This window comes from Hevea brasiliensis, chromosome 15, assembly GCF_030052815.1.
Source record: "Hevea brasiliensis isolate MT/VB/25A 57/8 chromosome 15, ASM3005281v1, whole genome shotgun sequence".
NCBI classification, from domain to species: domain Eukaryota; kingdom Viridiplantae; phylum Streptophyta; class Magnoliopsida; order Malpighiales; family Euphorbiaceae; genus Hevea; species Hevea brasiliensis.
The window spans coordinates 58,395,960-58,418,362 of NC_079507.1; the positions used below are offsets into that span (position 1 = coordinate 58,395,960).

At 33.5% G+C, this 22,403-nt stretch overlaps 3 protein-coding genes and 1 pseudogene across 3 annotated transcripts; 2 read left to right on the plus strand and 2 right to left on the minus strand.

Annotated features, from left to right (window-relative positions):
- The first annotated feature begins 4,153 nt into the window (after window positions 1-4,153).
- Window positions 4,154-9,817, plus strand: LOC110669743 (ubiquitin-conjugating enzyme E2 variant 1A). The gene is made up of 5 exons (XM_021831507.2): window positions 4,154-4,459; window positions 6,136-6,275; window positions 8,641-8,766; window positions 8,842-8,968; window positions 9,599-9,817. The coding sequence occupies exons 1-5, from the start codon at window positions 4,432-4,434 to the stop codon at window positions 9,655-9,657; spliced, it is 480 nt and encodes a 159-aa protein (XP_021687199.1). The 5' UTR covers window positions 4,154-4,431; the 3' UTR covers window positions 9,658-9,817.
- Window positions 9,818-11,702: 1,885 nt separating this feature from the next.
- Window positions 11,703-14,279, plus strand: LOC110669736 (probable peroxygenase 4). Its single transcript, XM_021831499.2, has 7 exons — window positions 11,703-11,900; window positions 11,974-12,072; window positions 12,191-12,276; window positions 13,405-13,499; window positions 13,596-13,721; window positions 13,824-13,982; window positions 14,089-14,279. Exons 1-7 carry the CDS (start codon window positions 11,858-11,860, stop codon window positions 14,096-14,098), a joined length of 618 nt encoding a protein of 205 aa, XP_021687191.2. The 5' UTR covers window positions 11,703-11,857; the 3' UTR covers window positions 14,099-14,279.
- Window positions 14,280-14,392: 113 nt separating this feature from the next.
- LOC110669735 (plant UBX domain-containing protein 2) lies at window positions 14,393-18,762 on the minus strand. The gene is made up of 3 exons (XM_021831498.2): window positions 17,534-18,762; window positions 16,733-17,011; window positions 14,393-15,014 (listed from the first exon to the last, which is right to left on the minus strand). The coding sequence occupies exons 1-3, from the start codon at window positions 18,437-18,439 to the stop codon at window positions 14,781-14,783; spliced, it is 1,419 nt and encodes a 472-aa protein (XP_021687190.2). The 5' UTR covers window positions 18,440-18,762; the 3' UTR covers window positions 14,393-14,780.
- A 995-nt stretch (window positions 18,763-19,757) lies between these two features.
- On the minus strand, window positions 19,758-20,632 carry LOC110669750 (uncharacterized; annotated as a pseudogene).
- Window positions 20,633-22,403: the final 1,771 nt, after the last annotated feature.

Sequence of the window (22,403 nt, forward strand, 5' to 3'; positions counted from 1 at the left end):
TACCAATCCCATAAGCTTTACACATATTCTTGAAAATCAGATATGCCAAATTCATTCTCACTTTATTAACAATATGCCGCATGATGCACATATCCAAATAACTTAAATATCCATAACTGCCAGATTTAGGACAAAATATATAATTCACCATACTGTGGAATAATCTTAATGTGTTGAAGGGCCTTAGTGCTAGAGGATTTTTCACTAGTGGCAGTATTGGCAGGAAAAACTTTACTTTCAAATTCAGTCAAATTAAAACCTGAAACTCTAGCAACATCTCTATGAGCAGAAATCCTATTTCCATCATTCGACAATTTTTAGGCTTTAGCAATCAACTCAATAGAAACCTCATAGGCTCTATCATTCAAAGAAACCTCAAATCTGTCTTCTTCATCGATTATACACATTGGATGTGGCAATATTTTGTGATCTCAATGATTCAATTTCTAAATTCATTTTAGTGCACTTTCTCTTATAGTTTTTATACTCATTATATACTTTAGCAAATGCAAGTTCAAGTTCCTCTACATTAGGAGGTTCAAGAGAGTTTAACTCATTATCACTTTCTTTTTCCTTTTGTGAACTTTCGACTTTCTCTTCAAATGCTATCATACAAAGATGAGCAGTCTCCTTGTCACTTGATTCATCATTTGAATATTCTTCACTGTTGCTCCATACTACTCTCATAGCTTTCTTGCTCTGGTCTTCTTTTCCTTTTTTCTTTTTGAGCAATGGACATTTGGGCTTGATATGTCTTGGTTTGTGACACTCATAAGATATAATTTCTTCTTTTGAATCTTTGAAACGTTTATCCTTGGGATTATACTTTTTCAAGAATTTCTTGTATTTACTTCCTCCCTTCTTGAAAGCTCTTTTGAATTTTCTTGCAAGCATAGCCATTTCATCATCATCATCACTTGAAGCACTTGAGTTGTCACTTGAGTCAACTTTAAGTACAACTCCTTTCTTCTTATCTTCTTCCTTATTTGACTTGAAAGCAACGCTTTTCTTCTTCTTTTGCTCATTTTCAACTTCATCTTTCTTATACACCATCTCATGTGCAATGAGAGATCCGATAAGCTCATCATAGGTGAATGTTTTAAAATCCTTGGTATCTTGGATAACCGTAGTCTTTGCTTCCCAAGATTTTGGAAGTGATCTAAGAATTTTCTTCACAAGTTCGGCTTTCTCAAATCTTTTACCAAGTGCTTTAAGAAGATTGACAAGATCGGTAAACCTTGTACTCATATCCGCAATTGATTCTCCTGGCTTCATTTCAAATAGCTCATAATCTCGGATAAGGAGGTTTACTTTGGATTCCTTAATGACATCCGTTCCGTCATAAGTGACCTCAAGCTTATCCCAAATTTCCTTAGCAGTTTGACATCCTGAAACACGATTGTATTCATTAAGGTCAAGTGAGCAATGCAAAATATTAATAGCTTTAGCATTTACATAAATTTTCTCCTAATCATCGTCATCATATTCATCTTCATTTTTAGGAACTTTAGTATTTTCTTGACCATTCTTTTGAGGAACATATGGACCATTTTTAATAATTCTCCATGCATCAATATCTACAAATTGTATGAAATTTCTCATTCTAACTTTCCAAAATGAGTAATTAGTGCCATTGAATAGTGGTGGTCTAATAATTGAGTAGCCTTCAGCTAGTGGTGCGGGTATACCGACAGTGTTACTAGATGAACAAGCCATTGGGGATCACTCTAAGGTTGTGATACCTTAAGCAAAAGAGACAAGCTCTGATACTAATTTGTTGTCCCAAAATAGTCCAAGAGGGGGGTGAATTGGACTTTACCAATTTTTCGGCCCTTACTTATAGCCTAATGAAAAATTGTGGCTTTGTTTAACTAGATGCTTCTATGTATATAGTGAAAGTGATATGTGTTTCAAGAATGTGTCTCTAAATTGTAATTCAAGCCTCAATCAATATTTATAGTAATTTTTAACATAACATGCATAGAAATTAAATTACACAAAAGTAAAGAGATTAAAGTTAGAGAAATCAAACACAATGATTTTTATAGTGGTTCGGCTTAACTAGCCTACATCCACTCTCTCAAAGAACCCTCTTTGAGTCTTCTCTCCACTATTTGCTCTTTTAAAGGTAAGAAACCAAAAGCCCTTTACAACTTTTTCAACACCAAGCTTTTAACAAGGTAGCTTGAACCCTTAGACAAGTGCTATCTCAAGCACTCACACTCTCAAGCTTCAATAGGTACTTGTACAACCTCTCTTAAATGCAATTTAATGTTTTAACACTCACTCTCACTCAATACAAATCAAACTACAAAGAAGAGATGAGTTAATTTGTCAATGGTAGCTCAAACACTTTAAAGCTCTTGAATGAAAGCAATAAATGAAAAATCAAGATTGAAGTGCAATTGTAAGCTTTCATCCATGTAAAATAAAGTAAAGAAGTTGTATTTATAATCCCAAATCATTTTAAACTGTTTGAAACCTTTTTGGAGCGTTATACACTCTGTTCTAGGCAAAATAGTTATTATTTTGTCTTTTAGTACGAAGTAGAGCAACTCTGATCATTTAGCAAACTAATGAAATTTTTGGCGACAGTAGTAGCAAACTATAATTTTAGCAAACACATTAGCAAACAAATATTTTAGCAAACAAGTTAGCAAACTAATTTACCAAACGCCTTGTAATATTTAAAAATCTAAGTTAGACCTCAAGAAAAATATATATTCCAATAGCAATATCCAAGGTCATTATGAGAGAAAATTTTATAAAGTAATTGAAAGAAAAATTAATTTTTGAGCTCCAATTGACTAAAACTTTCATTTATTCCTTTTACACAAGTCCTAAGACTCAATTCCTAACTCTATGACTTTCATACCTTCACTTTGAGTTTTAGCTTTTATAATCTTGTTCTTTCTCAACGTTGATTCAACTTGAGAAGCCTTTGAGTGCTCTTCCTCCTTAAATACAACTTCAAAGATTCTTCATGAATAAGAGAAAGAATCTACACATCACTTAAAATTGAGTTAGTTAGATTCTATTTGAGTTTTGTTATCATTAAAATTAATGCTCATTTTGAGCTACACGAGGCCAACACTTGTATTATAGGGACTCCTAATTTGTACAACATAATTGCTTGGAGAGTTGGAGTTTGTTGATTATTAGCTATTTTTAACTAGCAAGAAATCCGCTAGCCAGGATTCACAATGAATCGACAATCGAGTCCGAGTGTTTAACCAGCATCTGCCACAAATAAGGGTTTTGTTTTTGGAGAGCATGTTAGGTTCAGGTTAATTTGCCTCTTTTTTTCTTCTTCGGATGAAGATTTGTACGCAGCTGGGATGCTATTTTACTTCAACTTATTCCTATGTGAGTACAAATTATTTGGACATGAGAGAGATTGCATAGGCTCCAACTTCGAGGCGTTGCCTCAATGCGAACGTCGCTAGATGAATAGGTTCTCTATTTCCTCGATGCTCTTCGTTGTTTGAGAGAAATATGAGTTTATACAAACTTTGCGCTTCTGAAAATTAAGTTGGTGTAACTTTGATAGTGATACATTAGGTTTTCTTTGGTAGATTTGGTTTGATTGTTAAGATCGCAAGAACTGAGTTTTTTTTTTTTTCAATTATTGAAATTGTTGGGTTTTATTGTTCGATTGATAGAAACTTTATTTTATTGGTAAATTTGAAAGCATCAGCGAACCAAATTGAATTTAGTTTGATTTGATTTTTTAATTAGCTTCTTAATTCAATTTGATAATATTTTCATTACAAACATTTTAATTTTTTTTATTCAATTTAATTTAAAATTAAATTGACTGATTACATAATTATTAAGAGTGGATGATTTATTTTTATTTAACTCTATAATTTCATATATAAACATATTCCAAATTTTAATATCAACTTAGATAATAATGATAGCTCTCTAAATATAAATTAAATGAACATGATAAGATGATTCTAAGTAATAATTTTACATGAAATTATTATTAATAATTAAAATTATTGAATGAAATTTAATTAATTAGATTTATTAATATGTCTAAAAAAATTTATTAAATTCATTAAAAACACTCACTATTTAAAACTTCTTTTACTATATAATCCCATATCTGAAAGAACAATTTTATCCCGATAAAGCAAAACGTTTTGATTTGGCGGCAGTGAAGTTAGAGAAGGAGGGAAGGTTTTGAAAAATAAAATAAGATGAGGGCCTTTTTACAATTTCGAAAAAGTTTACAAATGTAGTTGTTAGACTAGAGGTGGACCTGGGGATTCGTCATTCGTGGGAACTACTGCGAAGTAGTAATTGGGCTCCATACTCTCTTTAGTTTTTACAATTACTTGCTGCTTTTTCTTGGTTCGTCTCTCTCTTCATCTGAAGAAAAAACCCCAATCTTCTGTTCGCTAATTCAACATTCACTAATCAATGGGCTCTGAAGGATCAAGAGTTGTTGGTGAGTATGCCTCCAACGAAAAACCCTAGATTTTCAATTGTGTGATTTGGTAATTTTTGTTCACTTTTATGTCTCAGCATTCTGTGTTTGCTTGCCTTTTTTTCGCCTAAGTGACGATTGAGTTTCTTTTGCTGGATTTCTTTGGAAATTTAGTTATAGGGAACTTTTTGTCTGTCAAACTCAAGACGATCAGTGTGTTATGGGTTATAACATTGCGGAATTGTTAATCTCGATGGTTTAGGATCTAGGCATTAGCTAAAGAAAGAAGGGAAAATTAGAACAATTAAGTAATTATGTAAAATAAGAAGAGAGGGAAGGTTTGATTGGAATGTTTTGGAGTTTCTTCCTAGATTTCTGGAGTTTAAAGTTGCAACCTTGATTGCAAATTTTCCTTTCCTATCAATGCATTTGCAATGAAGAGAAGTGTTTCTCAGAATAAGAAAGCTTGGACAGACCCATTGAGCTGGTGGATCGCATTTCAACCTCTTGTCCAATATCAAAATAGCAGGTTGTATAGTTGTTAATGATAATGAATAAACTTAAAGACGGCTGGCATTTAGAATAAATTTATCTTATGGTACATAAATTTAAAAAGTTTTATCAAGAAATAAAATGGTAAAATAATTGGTGGTGCTCTGCCCAACAGACCAAGTGTTTAATTACTGCTTTGCCATTGTAAGTACTGGAGCCGTAGATTAAAAACATGGAAAAATAAAATTAGAATAACTGAATGTTCTCTGATAAAGTACTAAAGCTTAATGACAGCCTGCATTTAGTATTTCTTTATCTTATGGCACAGAACTATAAATATTTGATAAAAAAAGGGTAGAATTGTTGGAGGTTCTCTGGCCATCCAAAGTACTGGATTTATAAGTTCAAGAAACTGGAAATCATTTAACTTGTTATAAATGCATCACCCCCCGCCCCCCTTCCCCCTCAATTTCACTTGTATTTCCCTCAAATTGGTAAAATCATATTTCTATGTTATGTTTGTGCAGTATGGTTGGTTCATTTATATTCTCCAAGAAATTGTAAAATGGTACAATCAGATTATGTTAGGCCCTGTAGGCTTGGACTTGGGTGCAGTGTACAGGTGCTGGAAATGGGTACATATCCATGTGTCAGACTAGTGAACTTTCTAAATAGAAAATACTGGGGTATGGATCTAAATTTAGACTCGGGTACTCAAATACGTTACATAGGTCAAAAGGGTTGAGCTAATCTTTCCAAAAGTGGCTAGCCACAATTAAAATTGTAATATGCAACCAATGGATTCTCGAAATATTCAATATTTTTTTTTAACTTGTTTTGTACCTATCCTTTAATTCAAAGTTGCATTCTCTTTTGAACTTTTTTTTAACCTATCCTTTAATTCAATATGGTTTTCATCTTGAGAGATCTCTGCCACTCGAGTGTCCCACTTCATGAATATGTGTCGGACATATATTTCACGTCGTGTTGTGTCGACATGGTACTTAAATAAAATAAGAATAACGAACTAGTAGGGCTTTCCTTTTCTTCCATTCTACCTTTTTTTTTACCCATATTCTTTGTGAGATACTTTATCTCAAAGAAGCTGCAATTAACTATGTTTGACTATTAATTGCTTCTTTCTCATTGGGAGAATGGCATGCTTGAGTCATGATTATGTATCTGATATTTGTCATCATTTGCAGTGCCTAGGAATTTCAGATTACTGGAAGAGCTTGAGAGAGGGGAGAAAGGGATCGGAGATGGAACTGTCAGCTATGGAATGGATGATGCAGACGATATTTACATGCAATCATGGACAGGAACTATAATTGGGCCCCCAAATGTATGTACCTTTTTCTTGCATTTTACTGTATCAGTTTGGTTGTGGATGTTGTTTGCATGCTAGTGGCTAGCATGTGAACTTGAGTGTTGGAGGCCTATTGTTAGACGTACATTTAACTTTTGCTGCAATGGCATATTATGATTTATGTTGCCAACTCATTTGATTTGCCTTGGGAATTGATTGATGTCCACAGTCCACAATGACCACTATTAGGGCACAAGCTGCAACTGATGGCTGAAGCAATCTTCTCATGATCCAGTGTTTCTGGTTAAGGCATAAAATTAAGAATTACTTATGTTTCATTCTTACCACATCATATCTGATCAATACATGTATGAACCTTTATTCTCATGAAAATTATTGGTTACAAATTCTTTTTGAGAGAGAATATGATTGAATGCCAATTTATTTTGTTGCAAGTCTCTTACACTGCTTGATGAGTCAGTTCTGAGTTGTTTCCTTCCGAAGTCAACAAGTACCTTGCTGTGACAGAAATTATCTGATTATTGCCTTTTCAGCATATTTAGTCACTTATCTCCTTCCTGAAGCATCCTTGTGAAAATTCTTATAATGTTTTGGTATTTTAGGAACCATTTTATATATGTGTAGAGTGTTATTTATATTCTTCAAGCTTTCTGCTGTTGACTTCCTTGACAATGAGGTTTAGGACCTTTTCAGTTGTCTGATAACTTACTGTAAACCAGCATGTGGTAAAGCAAGTGTTGGCTCCTGTAATTAAGGGATGTCACCTTTAAATAGCCAAATTTTAGTTTCTTTGTCCCTTATAGATTAGAAAGAGATTCGCGGAAAGGGGATGTAATATAATAGAAGATTAATGAATAGGGAGAGAAGAGAATGACAAGGTGTCAAGACTTTCAGCTAAAGTAGATGTTATTTTTTTAAGTAATAATAATAACAATAATAATAATAATAATGATAAATGTCTGCTTAGTACATTTCTGACAACCATTCAGTTAAATGTTCTGAAGATAATGTCAAAAAAATAGAAACTCCTAAATTATCAATCTGGGAAAAATCCCTAATTCTAATGATTAGCTGTGTGGCCATGCACATCCCACTGGAGCTTAATTAACCTCTCATTTATGCAAGCCAATTTAGCCTTAAAGCTAAACCTACTGAATGGTCTATTATTCATTTTTCTTGAATGCATTGGCTTATGTGCTTGAGAACTGAGAGGCATAGAAATTTGGCATAAGTTTGATTTGGTTGGATACAAAAATTTCATAATGAAGTGTTCTTAATCCATGTTAGATACATAGTGAAGAGTGTTCAAATGTTTATGCAAATCCCTTTCTTGTCCAGTCACTTGTATGACAATCACATATAATATGTAGTGCTCATAAAATAGGAAGTTGTAACCACTTGTGTATTTGCGGTGAGTGATCTCCTGGAATAGTTGGGAATTTGCAGGTCATGATAGGGGCTTAAATTTTGTAGATTTCCAGGTTTGAAGTCAAAGTGGATGCAAAATTTTCTGGTTTCAAACAAGGTTTTGGTAAGCATATTTAAGTTAATTAATTTGATGAGAGAAGCTGACAAAATACATGGTTGTTTAGGGTTTAGAATGGCATAACAATGGCGCCAAATTTGCATTTATTATTTGGTCAAAAAGTTGGAAGTTTTTGTGCTGAACTAACAGGATTCTGCGACATCAGTGACTAAACAGAGATATAGTGTTTTCTTGAGTGGCATAATTTGTGTGAAATTGGTTGGTTGGATTAATAGGTGGAAAGTAGGATGTATACCGGTGTAGTGATATGAAGCAGTAAGAGTTGATTTAAATAAGAAAAGGAAGAAGCCAAGTTAATGTCTATTTGCTGTGAACAGTAACTGGATTAAACTTTCATTAGCAGGAAAAGCAAGAGATAAGGAAAATGGAAGAACAAGTGCAGAAACAAATAGAGATGGAAATGAGAAAGCACAGTAAGCTTGGATGTCTTCAAAGGCTAATCAAAATATTCATATCCATAATCTTTTAGTTTAGCCCTGCTTCCCTCCCTCCCTCCCTCCCTCACACACACACACACACACACACACACACAAAGTCAGCTAAAACTGTAATACACATGCAATTTTTTTAGATCCATATAAATTTCTTGATATTTCTAGGGCATTCCAGCATCCTAGTGTGTTGGAAAAAATTTGGAGGAATGGCCATGCAGAGGTTATGGTCTTGTGGGTCAGGGACTCCTTTAGCTCATGACTAACCCATTTTATGTCTCTGCCTCTACTGTCTGAACCTCACTTGGAATGCAGGATGTGATTTTGTAGTCATAATTTTTATTTGTGATTTTCATCATTTTTCCAGAGAATAATAATGAAATTTACTTATGGTGCTTGTCAGACTGTTCATGAAGGTCGTATTTACCAGTTGAAATTGTTTTGTGGAAAGGATTATCCAGATAATCCTCCAAGTGTAAGGTTCCAAACACGGATAAACATGACTTGTGTCAATCCTGAAAGTGGAGTGGTAAGAGATGTTATACTCAGTTTCTTTTGTGCTGTAATTGAACAAAAATAGGCTTATGGGTGACCAAATGAATAGGTGGAACCTAGTCTTTTCCCTATGCTTGCTAATTGGCAGAGAGAGTGCACAATGGAGGACATATTGACTCAATTGAAGAAAGAAATGATGTCACCACAAAATCGGAAGCTCGCGCAGCCTCCTGAAGGTTTGTAAATTTTGCTTCATCTTATTGTTATAAATTTTATATTTTTTCTTGAATTTCTAAGCAAGCACAAGTTTCTGTTTCATCAGTGGGTATCTCAAAATTCAGTTTTGAGTTAATAAATGAGTGGTTATTAGATGGTCTCTATCCACCGTGGAATTGTAATGTGGAAGGAGGATATAGAAAAATATTTTCAATTTTCCTTTTTGACTAGAGCCATGACACTGGAAGGTGGGGATGGGCGCAGTGCATTTAACTGGACTTTTTTGAATCAAGTCATGAGTACTGCTTAATTGTTTAACTAGTTTTATCAGTTTTCACTTATTTTGTTTCATCAGTATTGACTATTTATATAGACATAGCTTGACCAGTTTTGTGGTTTTTAAAATTGTACAAATGCATCACATAAATAGCACTTTTGTGGATTTGTGGCGTGTTTAGCTAAACTGCCTCATGCTTTGTAGATAGTTAGCTTCTCCAATTTGTGTTACCATGACGGGTTGGAATGATGTGGAGACCAAATCACTGGAAACAGAGCCATGTGCTACTTTCAATTAATGATTTATATCGTTTTAACCATTTCATGGATGTAAAATTGTGTAGATATGTAATCATATGAAGTTGCATTTGCAGGAAATGAAGAAACGAGGATGGATCAAAAAGGGCTTGTGCTGAAGTGCTGTATTCTGTAAGTTGCGTGAAAGTTGTATGAACAATAAATTGTATATAGATATATACTATTGCTCGTACTGGCTTAGTTCCACCGATATATAATCTTGTGTATGAGAGATGACCTTGGTTCCATCACATGGTTGCCAAATAAATTAGAACTCCATGAATTGTTAGCAGTAACACTTTTAACGGTTTGCGTTCTCTTGTGCCAATGTTAATACCTGTAAATGACCACTTTCTTCTTTCATTAAATGCTTCATGGAGGTCACCGTGCCGTTGTATTAATATTTTCAATCAATTTTCTCGTTGATCAAGCAGACGAGTTCCCATGCCCAACGAATGGGTTAATTTTGGGAGCGTGATGTGTACATTGTATTTGGCGAGTGACGTAAAAGCATCAAATGTTGTGTTGTGTTGTTGCTGCCAAGCAAAAACAAGCTGTACTTTTCTTCAAATTTCTTTCATGGGTTCCCATTGTCACCGCCACCTTCCTTATCCGCGAAATCGGTAGATTATGCCGTTTCTTCTTTCCTTCTAGCTATCCTTCCCTTGCAACCTTATTTTTATGTGTATGTTGGCACTGGCCAGGACAAATCTAATACCATTGAATTAAAGCTTATTGGTTGTTCTTCCCTCGCAACTTTAACAAAAGCCACCAGTAATTTATACCTTTTTTATTAGTCAATCCATTACCTTAATCATAATTCACATGATTTTGCAATGAGATAAATCATAAAACAAGAAGCCTAAGGGATTCTGATAGCTTATGCAATGAGATAGAACCTTCTTCTGTTTGTTTGTCTTGGTCTTACCCCAAAATATGTAGACAAAATTAACGTAGGACGAATATCTTTCTGTTTTTAAACTCGAATTTCTTTAGCTAGTTCATCATAAAGCTAAAACAAAGACCATGGGGCCAATGGAAAGTGCCTATGCATTGCATATGCGTGCATGCCAGAGAAATCCTTGCAGTACACTACATGCAGGTTACTGTATTCTGAAGTTTCGTCCATGTTATACATTTTCCACTTTTTTAGTACAAGAAAGATTTTTAAAAAATTCTTTCGTTGTAAATATATATATACATGTATAATGAGATTCAGTTCATTGCACTCAACACGCAGTTAAAGGGGCTCCATTAAATCAAGCTCGAGACCAAAATTTAAGGTAACATATATATATAAATCAAGCTTGAGATCAAAATTTAAGGTAACATATATATATATATATATATATATATATATATATTTATATATATATATATTACCTTAAATTTTGGTCTCGAGCTTGATTTATATATATATATATAAATTAGAGCTAGTAACACTCAAACTCTCAAACCAATAAAAAAATAAACACATAGTTCATTATAATTACTTAAATTAGTTGAAAAAATTATTAGCGGCATATATATATATATATATATGTTACCTTAAATTTTGGTCTCGAGCTTGATTTATATATATATATATATATAAATTAGAGCTAGTAACACTCAAACTCTCAAACCAATAAAAAAATAAACACATAGTTCATTATAATTACTTAAATTAGTTGAAAAAATTATTAGCGGTTATAATTTTATGAGATTCATTTGTACACGTGTATTTTTTAATGATTTATTATTTTATATAGAATATTTTAATAATATTTAATTTAATTTATAAATTGATTAAATTTACTTATAAGTTAAAAAAATTACTTGTAATAAGTCAAATATTATAAATAAGATACACTTATTTATAATTTATTTATTTATTTCAAAATTACTTTTTAAAAAAATAAAAAATTTATATTATAATAACATTTAAAAATATTAATATTATTCTCATATTAATAACTATAACTCTCAATTACTTAAATATTTTAATAATTTAAATTACTTTTAAATATAATTTAATTAAATAATTAACTATTTATTTTTAAATAACTTATAAATTAAAAAATAAATTTTAAATCAAAAGTTATTTCCAAACACCACCTTTATATGAACAACCATTATACAATATAATATATCATGGCGTACTGGGTATTGGGCCTCTGTGTATATAAATAGTTGTTTATCCTGTAATCAAAAAACAAATACGGGAACATCGAAAGCCTAAAAGCACAGCACTCTCTCTTAGCTTCTTCTGACAATATTTGCTTTCTTGATTATTCCCTTCCAACCAAGCATAAACCCTTCTCTATCTCTCTCTGTTTGATTTCTTAGGCCTACGCATGGCTTCCTCTAATTCTATAACAAGCGACAAGCAAGAAAAGGGTATTTATTTTTGTTAATTTTTTGCTGTTCTGAAAGAAAGTTTTTAATGTGGCTATAAATTATTATTATGCAGGAAAATTTATGCCAAATGACCAAAACGTTCTGCAGAAGCATGTTTTCTTCTTTGACAGGAATCATGATGGTATCGTTTATCCCTGGGAGACGTTTCAAGGCACGTATATATTCCAAATTTCTTGTTTTAATTTGTTTTCTGGCAATGAAAAACATTGATATATATATAAAATGGTTTTTCTTTTTCTTTTTCTTTTTCTTTGTCTTTTTCTTAACAGGTTTTCGGTCAATTGGGTGTGGTGTCCTGTTTTCTGTTGCCAGTGCTCTTTTCATCAATATAGGTCTCAGCCAGAAAACTCGCCCTGTATGTTCCTTATAAGTATTTATTCACTTGATTTATCAATATACAGTTCATGATTTACTTCACTAAGTGATTGAATAAAAAAAGAAAAAGATAGAACTAGATAATTTATGAAAAAAAAATGATTCTTATATTTTAATTATAGGCAAAGTCTCTTTGACTTGTATTTTAAACATTTATTTTTTTATTATATTAACAAATGAAATTAAAAAGCAAGTTGTTTGAAAAAAAAAAATAAATAAAAAGCAAGTGGGATTATTATTTTTTTTTAATGTAAAAAATGAGAGCTCTTCATGGTCATAATCCTCTTAGACTCGAGACTTAAATCACTAGTTTTCATCTTCAATTTAACCCCTCCCCGTAGAAAGGGATCACCACCAAGCCTAAAGTGGCGCTCAATGGGACATTGAGACATCCCGCAATGGATTCAATCACACTCCTGAACAGAGGCAATATTTAACCATCATGATAGTGTGAGGGATTAAATATGACGGTAAAACTATGCCACCCCATTCGTCTTACCGTTAGGCTATCACATTTAGTGGTGAGATTATTCATTGTTGTTGCTGGGATAGAATTCTTGGGAATTAATGATGATCCTTGCTAATAAATATTGCAAGAGCATCAAGGCCTTTCTTTAACGTCCATTTTTTGTGCTTTAATTTTGCCCTAATAATGTATTTCAAGATCCAAAATCATAGAGTATATAAGTAGTATTTAGACAAAGTTAAAAAGGGTATTTTAATTTAGTAGTACTGCAGTATTCTCTGAACTTATAAGGTCTTAAATTTGAGTTCAAGTCAGACTGCAGTATTCTCTAAACCTTATTATAAGGTCTTAAATTTGAGTTCAAGTCAGAGTCAAAACATCAAAAATTCAGTTAGAGCGAAAATAATGTGTTGCTTACAAGCAGGTATAATAGAATTGGCTTAATTTAATTATATTCCACGCATCTTCGTTAAACTTAAAACTAATCTCTATCTTTCTTTAAAATAAAATGTCACTAAAGAAAAGAAAAACAAGAGTCTCCCTGTACTAAAAATAATTAAAAAAAAAAACTTTAAATTAACAAACAACCATCAAATTAGAACTTGTTTTCTTATATATTGATCTAATTTTCAAGCATTGCAGGGAAAGTATCCTTCTCTGCTATTCCCTATTGAGGTTCAGAATATCCATCTTGGCAAACATGGGAGCGATTCTGGTGTCTATGATAAGAATGGAAAGTAAATATTGAAAATAAATATATAAGAATACAAAAATACTTTTTTTAATTAAATAATTTCAATAGTTTGGTCTTTTTATTCACTAATTTTTTGCAGGTTTCTTCATGAGAAATTTGAAGCTATTTTCCGAAAGTATGCACATACACATCCAAATGCACTGACATCAGGTGAACTGATGGCAATGCTAAGGGCGAATAGAGAATTTAAAGACTATACAGGATGGTTAGTTTGGTTTGCAGACTTTGGCTGTAAAACTAAATATTAATTTTTGTAAATAATTAAACTGTTGGAAATTAATAATTCTTATTATCATGTTAAGTGCAGGATTGCAAGCTGGACAGAATGGAAAACACTGTACGTTCTGTGCAAGGACAGTGATGGTTTGCTGCAGAAAGAGACGGTGAAAGCTGCTTACGATGGAAGTCTTTTTGAACACTTGGAGAAGCAAAGAGCAGCTGCAGCAACATCGGCTAAAAAAAGAGCGTAAAGCCTCATTCACATTAATTCTTTTATTTATTGAAATAAATTGTTCCACAATAATAATGATGATGATGATGATGATGGGATGCCTTAATTTTTCTATCTGCAGATGTATTTAAACAAGGGTATAATATAATGATAGTAATTGAGACTGTTCGGATTGGCTGCAGTTGATGGATGGTCGTTGAGTTGAGAATAGAAAATGAATATGAAGATTGTTCAGTTGTTTTAATTCTCTCTGTTGTAATAAAATTACTATGTTCTTTGTCTGTGGATGGTAATGCATACGAGTTTATGAGCTGTGCTGAGGAATGCTTCATAAATAAGCATCTTTTTGTAGAAAATTAAACAGAATTAATAAGGAAAAATACGAAGTTAATCACATTATTGCAGTAATATCAAATAAAACGATGGAGAGAGAAGGCACAACCATTTACATAACATGTAGAGTTCATATGGCAACAACTATTGAAGCAAATTTACAATTCAAAATCGTGAAATATTTAAAATTGTGCAAAGTTACAATTCCAAATGGACAGCAACTGTATACTTGACCGCAGGTCGACAACGCATTATGAGTATAAGAATACACACTTCTTGGCATATTTGATCAGTCTGCTAGTGCAAATTTTTGAGTAACTGAGTACAGAATCTAATTTGAATTAATAATATATATATATATATAAAAAAAAAGAAGCAAAACTGTGAAATTGTACCATTGCCCCAATATATATAATCCAGTTCAAGCCTGAGCTGAAGCACACAAGTATTAATATTGTTATCTGTCTTCATACTTCCAAATCAATTAAGCGGTTCAATAATCTCGAGAAGTTCATTACAGAGCCCTGTGAAGACAGAAGAGTCCGTTTCAACAGGCCTGAACTTGATGAGAGCTGAAGGAACCAAATCTTCATCTTCTAGAGTAGAGGCTCTCTCCCCTGCGGCAGGAAAATGAGGGATAACCCGTCGTTTGACCAGTACAGGATCTAACAGTTCAAACTCCAAACCGGGTTCCTTCAGTGATGTGCTCACAAACTGAAAATACCAAAAGAAGTTTGAATCACAGAGAATTCGCAAAGACTGAGTTGATTATATGCATTCATGAGATTAAACATGTTTATACAAACTTATGACATATAGCATTTGCTAGCTCAGGCTAATATTCTTTTATAAGCTAAAAAATCCTCCTCAGAAAATAAAGCACATGATAATGTTAACAATAGCAGAATTTTTTTTTTTTTTCAAGGGCATAAAACGCTGATAAACATTAGACTACAAGCCCTTGCCAAGTTATATCGCTTACCCTGCTTGGCTATTCTTATTCCTGATAGCCTGCATGTACAGTGAAGATCAGGTAATAAGGGTGTTTTCATTCCCAATTTCTTATTTTCATTCCAAGCAACCAAAAAAGCAAAGGAATAAGAATGAAGGATTGAAGGAATTATCCTCATTCACAATCTCTTATTCCCACAATCTCACCTTTTTATTCCATCAAAAAAAAAAAAAAAAAAAGAAGAAGAAGAAGAAGAAAGAAACCAAACAGGAAACCACAAACTAAAAAAAACAACATTGAATAAAAAAAATTGATATTAAACAATGACTTGAAGAATGTCAAAAGGAATTTTTTGGGGAAAAAATAATAGGATAAGGACAAAAATCAAAAAGCCCTGAACTTAATGCGGGAGTTCAACCAAAACAGCAACATGGAAAACATTGCACAACATGACAGTAAGGCAAAAACCAGGAAATTTTCAGAATCAAATGACAAGTTCAGAAAAACGGAGAGATGTTGCAGCAATGCATGTGAGCTCAGAGATTATGCAATTATTCATCAAGTTGCTGCAACAAAAAAGCAAGAATAGGGGCCAGCTCAAATGTGACATTAAACTAAAGATTCTTAACAATAGGCAACAACTACATAAACTGATGAACATTGTGAGAGGTAGAAGTGCGGTAAAAACTTAAAAATTTCAGCCAAAGGAGTATATTAATTAACTTAAATTATATTATATTTTTTCCATCATTTCCAACAAAATTTTTTTTATGCAAGAGAAAAAAATTTTCCATGGGAAAAATTCACAAACACACCTTACAGTTTGACCTTTATCCCCTTGAGAATCCAAAAAATTGTCTAAAACAAGGGTAAAAATACCACTATCATCACAATTACGGTGCCATAATCCAGTAAAATATTCTGCCTTCACCTAGGAAGAAAATTCAGCATTCACATGGGCAGAACAAGGCAATGAAACATTACTATGACATCCCATTTTGATGAGAAAATATCCTATTGAAACCTATGAGGGGAAGTCGAAGGTTTATTCATTGCAGACAAATTTGAACTATAATATTCCCTTTGGAATGTATTATCTTGATGTCCCTCCTGCAGTCTTGCTTAGTTTGTTAGACCATGACTTCTGCAGGGCAGGTTATCCCTGTTTTGTTTAGTGTGCTTTTGCAGCCTTCTTATTCTACCAAAAAAATAAAATATGAAAACATGTTCAGCTATGTGTCATTCAAACTTTAGCCAACTAGACTTTTCTAGAGAGTGAAACCAAAAGGTATTTCTCCCTTTTTGAGTCATAGCTGAACTATGTTAACATAATCTCATCATGAACTATTGACAGCATGACACATCCATATCAAAGACAAAAAGTTTGTCAACTTATAGCCACCAAGGGTTCTCATTTATTTTATTGCTAAGCAGGATTTAAACAACAAAGACACTTGTTAAATTATCTTAAAGGACTGACCTCATAAAGAGCACTAGTTGTTTCCCAAGGAGCAAAGACACCCTGAAGCACCACTCCATCAGGAAATTGGATACGTATAAGGGTTCGTCTGTATCTCTTCCTAGCAGCTTTTGCCTGCTTCTCTTTGTAAGACTTGGGAATCAAAAGCTGAGATTCTGCAATTTTTTTCTTCCTTGCATCGGCTTCTCTTTTCAGCTCTTCAGGAGATAGATTGTAAAATGAATCTGGCAGCTCAATTTTTGCTGCTACACTTTCAGGGACAGAGAAGAAGACCCGGATCTAGCAAAACAAATGAGTAGATTAGAATGCCACATGTACTGATTTAGAGGGCTCCATGACAAATTTTCATAGGAAGCAAGCATAATAATAATAATAATAATAATAATAATAATAATAATAATAATAATAATAATAATAATAATAATAGCTAGAGAAAATTAGACACAGGACACATGATAAACACAAATAATTAAATTATATAAGTGACAAGCCATTATTTTTTCCATCAAATCCAACAAACTTCTTTTTTATATAAGAAACTTTGTGATAATAACAAGAAAATAACAAAAACATGTATGAGAAACTAAAGGGCAGCTAGTTCACTTGTTATAAATTCATAGTAATCTGGCCTTTAACTGCTAAAATTTTACATGTTCTAAGGTTAACTCAAACAATTCAATTTTTCCAAAACTAACTTAATACAATTATCTCATAAAAATTAGTCATAGTAGAAATCAAGATGCCAGGAAAAAAGAGTAAATACTATTTTTATGAATCAAATACTTGCACTGATTCACATACCTGCCTGTCAATCTTCTTCGGCTCAACCTGCTCCCCTGTTCCAGCAGGAACAACAGATGGTTTATCCTCTACCTTCTGCACCTGCTCCTCTACCTTTCTAGGTTCCAATAACCCAACCACCTCATTAATCGATCTAATTCTCTCCTCATTTGGAACTTCCATAACGGCCCACATTTCTCCACCTTCCTCCTTCAACTCAAACCCAACACACTCCAACAATTCAACCCCTCCTGCAACGTCACTAACAGCCTCCCTAATCTTCGGATTCCCCATTCTAATCTTCCTAAACTTTGCATTACCTGGCTCCTTAACAATATTTCTGAACAGTCGAAGCACAACTTCCACAGCGCCCTCCGGTGGCTTCCCTGACAAATACGCACCGGCAGAAGCCTGCAATTCACCACCACTAGATGCTCCCATCCCATTTCCTTCGTCAACCGAATATTTGCTGTTGTTATTGGCACAGCTTTCTACGTGCATAGAGACCTCTTCTTCTGATTTATATGATTGCCCACAAATCGGGCATTCAAACACATTCAATGAATAGCCATTTTGAGATCTTTTCCCTGTGGTGATCAGTGAGTCAAATGGATCGAAACCATCAGTGGGTTTGCGATTTGGGTTTGAGTTATTAAGAGAAGCAGGTTTGTTTTGATCAGAATTGGGTGATTTTTGAGGTAAAGGTTTAGAATTTGAAGAAGAATTGAGTGAAGAACGGTTTGGAGTTGACTTTGGGTTAACGGGTTGACAATAGCGGGCGTGAATGGGGTTAGTGGGTCCTGATGAAGAAGAGGAGGAACTCCCCAAAACTCGACCTTGGCCCTTGAATTTACTGGAGGAAGAAGATGATAATTGTGTATTCACTTTCTTCATGAAACCCTTGAACTTGTCTTTCATGTCATCCATTGTGTTTTATTGAGAGGGTTCAAATCAATATCAGGGAACTAAGAAATCAGGAAACTATCAAGGAGAAAAGCATACAGAAGCGATCAATTGGAGGTTTTTGAGTGAAATAATTACTATGCGAAGAAACGAATAGAAGAATTAGTCGATTCAGTCGAGAGTGAATTGGCGATTTTAGGGTTAGGGGAGGGGTAGGATTGATTCCTATGCGAAGAAATTGAAATTTTTTAGCATACAAAAAATCCAAGCAAAAGCGGAGAATTTGGAAGAAAAAAATTGGCAGGGACCTTAGAAGCTCGGAAGACAAACACCAACTTCTAATTTAAAAGGGCTCCTCGTTGTTGGCGGTTGGATTGGAATATTCTTCATTCGTTAACGCGGTTGCATTGTCAAGCTGTCCACTATGATTATGCCACGTCAGAAAAGGGACCCGCATTCCAGTGGCCCCTATCAAACAGAAAATAACCCCACAGGGCACAGCGTCATGGTTGGGCAAACCGTGCACGTGGCGAAATTTTCATGTACGACGGTTTTGCTTATGAAACATCGATTGTTTTCCTTTTAACCGTGATTCGAATATTGTCTCGCACGTGGGGAGTGTCTCTTTCGTAGACACATTCTACGGGAGTTTAACTTTTGTGGAGTGACAAATGGCGTAGACATGGAGATGGAAATTGTGGATGTCGTTTGTGGAGATCCCATGGTTAAAGTTTCCTCTTAATTGCAGAAACAAACTTGCCAAGCCTTGGCAATTAGCAGTCTCTGTACTTTTGTTGGGACGAAAAATAAGTTACAAGAAGTTGTGCACTAAAATCCAATCTTTATGGAATTCCAAGTCTGCGAAGGCGATGAAACTGGGGAATGCCTTTTCCGGTGAATCATTATAGGGGAAGTACGCATATTGCTCAGCGTCAAAGAAGTTTCTGTAAATCATACAAAACTTTTAGATGATGGCTTTGTTTCAAATCAGACGACAGTAGGAACCATCCCATTCAACAATTAAAACTCCCAATTCCAAATATTACTTCCATGTTCATTCATCTTTGTGAAATCAGAGTCACAAACACAAGCAAAGTGCGACCAAATAAACAAACTGCTAAAAATGCCTTGGACCAAAGCCTTGTGCTTAATAGCCAACCCAAAGGATCCGATTCCAATTCAGTATTCATATAAGTCTATTAATAATATCCAAGATGAAATCAAGCTCAGATTAACTAAGGAATTTTCATATAATTAACATTTGCACAAACGTAATTCCCAATTCTGATTAAACGCACAAAAAAATTCGTAAGGATCAAATGGGCTTTCACATTAAAACTACTATGGTAAACCGTTCAAAACACAACACTATTACGCTCAAAAGCAGAGCATTAATGGTAAACATACATTATTAAGCTCGTAAGTAGAGCATTAAGATTCACATGATCGTACTTCATCAAAAAGAACATGAAATTCGAACAACAAATCCACTTATCCCATATACATCATCCATCGTCTGAATCTTCGGTCTTTATTCTTGAGCCTCTCAGACTCAATACGCTGATTCAACTGCTCATCCATCGTCGGAATCTTCAGTCTTTATTCTTGAGCCTCTCAGACTCAATACGCTGATTCAACTGCTCGATCTTGACCACTAGATTCGTCACCGAATAAAGCTGCCAATAAAAAGCAAGCGCCACGGCAATGAGGAGCGCGTTCCTCTGGCTCTTCATGATGGACTTCTGCTGGCTGAGGTGCTCGGAAGTGGTACAGGAATCGCCCCTGCAGCTCGGACGCGTCTCATACTTCCAGTAAATATCCATAAGGAGGAACAGGCAGAACGGCACCACCGACGGGAATGGCTTGAGGAGATTACGAGTAACTGCAACCAGTCCCGGCGGAGTCCATGGAGGCCCGGGATGGTGAGGAGGAGGACCATGATCGCCTCTGCGCCAGCAGCGTAGCCTAGCAAAACCCACTCGAGCGCCATTGTTGAGAGATTAAGAAAATTGGAAACCCAAAATCTGACGACTGTCTTGGTACCGAGCTTTCCTTGTCAAGGAGTTTCTCTGCTGAGAGGACCGGGTGTCATATGGCTTGAATTTTGATGATTCTCGATTCCAGATAATATATAACTAATTATCTTAAATGCTTTAGCTATGCATAATTTTAATATAAATTAATTTTTTATATATTTAATTGAAATTTTAATATTTTAATTTTCACCAAACTATAATACTCTTATTTTAATATAACATTTCTTATCCTATTTTTAATTATTTTCTATGAAAAAATAAATTAATTAATATATAAAATTAAAATATATCATGGCTCATATATAATTAACAAATAAAAAATTAAAAAATATAAAAATATTATCATTATGATTAATAGATAAATAATTATGAACAAATTCAAATTTAATTGAATGAATAAATTTAAAATTTTATAAATTTTAGCTATAATTATATTATTAAATTAAATTAGTTTTTTATTTTATAACAATAATTATTATAATTAAATAATAATTAATTTTTAAAATAATAATTTTTTTAAGATAAATAAAAATAAAATAGCATTAAAGTGAATTAAAATTTATTAAAAATATAAAGGGGAGAAAGAGGGCTAAGTTGCATGGTAAACTCTTAAAAAGAATTGCCACATGGCAAACTTTTGAAATGATTTAACTTGCTTTATATATATGGACTAGAGATTTGCTCGTATTAATGCACAAAATTATTAATAATTGTAATTTATATATTTCTTTTTATTTTAGTCCATAAAAATAATGTAATGATTTAAATTTTTTATTAATTATTTTAAATTTTATTTTTATTACTAGTATTTCTCAAACTTTTTAATAAAAGATTTTGTAATATAAATTATTAAAATTTATCTATATATAATATAGATATAAATATATGTAATTAATATATATTAATATATTATAACTTAGCTCATAATAATGGCCACTTATTATAGTATTAATAGCATAACTATTAAATAATTTATAATTTACATATGATACGGAATGCTACATAATAATATTATGAAAGAAGTTGTCACGTGGGTAACACGTGATAATACTATAAAAGAAAGAAAATGCTTGGGAATACTTATATATATATATATATATATATATATATATATATATTTGTGAATTTATAATGTATCCTCTTTTTTATTAAAAAAAAAATTCTCCAAGGTAGGATTTTATGCCTGGCTAAGCATAAATACAAGAGCTAAAAAAGCCCGAAGGGTAGAAGGCAAAATAAGCACAAATCTAAACTATAAAGAGGTTCTGGCCCCATAAACACCAAATACAAGCCTAGCTCAAAACTGAATCCACAGACCTAAAGCTTAATAACAAATGCTTTGGACTGATTCAAGTCCTAGACCCAATGAAGACCTAAAAGGGCAAAGCAATGAGTTGTAGAAGCCACAACCAAGGACCCATATGAGGCGTCGCTAGGGAATCTCTGCCTTTCAATGGCCTTACATGGCGAGGATGGCAGCTAGCTACAAAGCAGAGATCTTACACAGTCTAGGTCAAAGAAAGCATAAATCCATGAAGAACCAAGGGGTCAAAAAACTCATTCCAGGCCGAGAGAAAAAATCGCATATGTAAAATTGACCAATGAGGGTGATGGGCCAGGGCTTATAGCAAACAAGTCTTATGGGTCACCTTCAAAGTTGAGCCGGTATACAACCCCAAAGGTACTGCCATCTTGAAGATCAAATACCTCACAGAAGTAACGTAAGCACTGAGCTGTAGAAGGGAAAACATAACGTCCAAACACCTAACTGGGAAGCACTGCACATCAACAAGCTCCAACCCTCCCACAAACACAGAAACAAAACACCAACTTAGAAAAAACTTGACAAGGTAGATCCAAAGGAAGACTCTATCCTTAAAGCTCAATTTGATCACAAACAAACAAAAAATGAAACATATATTTATATACACACACACGCACTTGAAGGTGTG

Excerpts from the sequence above, each read along its gene's own strand:
- LOC110669743 (XM_021831507.2), top strand. The coding sequence starts at position 4,432 with ATGGGCTCTGAAGGATCAAGAGTTGTTG. Across the intron at positions 4,460-6,135 it reads TGAAGGATCAAGAGTTGTTG|TGCCTAGGAATTTCAGATTA; the intron begins GTGAGTATGCCT and ends CATCATTTGCAG. Across the intron at positions 6,276-8,640 it reads CTATAATTGGGCCCCCAAAT|ACTGTTCATGAAGGTCGTAT; the intron begins GTATGTACCTTT and ends GGTGCTTGTCAG.
- LOC110669736 (XM_021831499.2), top strand. The coding sequence starts at position 11,858 with ATGGCTTCCTCTAATTCTATAACAAGCGACAAGCAAGAAAAGG. Across the intron at positions 12,073-12,190 it reads TCCCTGGGAGACGTTTCAAG|GTTTTCGGTCAATTGGGTGT; the intron begins GCACGTATATAT and ends TTTTCTTAACAG. Across the intron at positions 13,722-13,823 it reads TTTAAAGACTATACAGGATG|GATTGCAAGCTGGACAGAAT; the intron begins GTTAGTTTGGTT and ends TGTTAAGTGCAG.
- LOC110669735 (XM_021831498.2), bottom strand. The coding sequence starts at position 18,439 with ATGGATGACATGAAAGACAAGTTCAAGGGTTTCATGAAGAAAGTGAAT. Across the intron at positions 17,012-17,533 it reads CGAAGAAGATTGACAGGCAG|ATCCGGGTCTTCTTCTCTGT; the intron begins GTATGTGAATCA and ends TTGTTTTGCTAG. Across the intron at positions 15,015-16,732 it reads CAACTAGTGCTCTTTATGAG|TTTGTGAGCACATCACTGAA; the intron begins GTCAGTCCTTTA and ends TGGTATTTTCAG.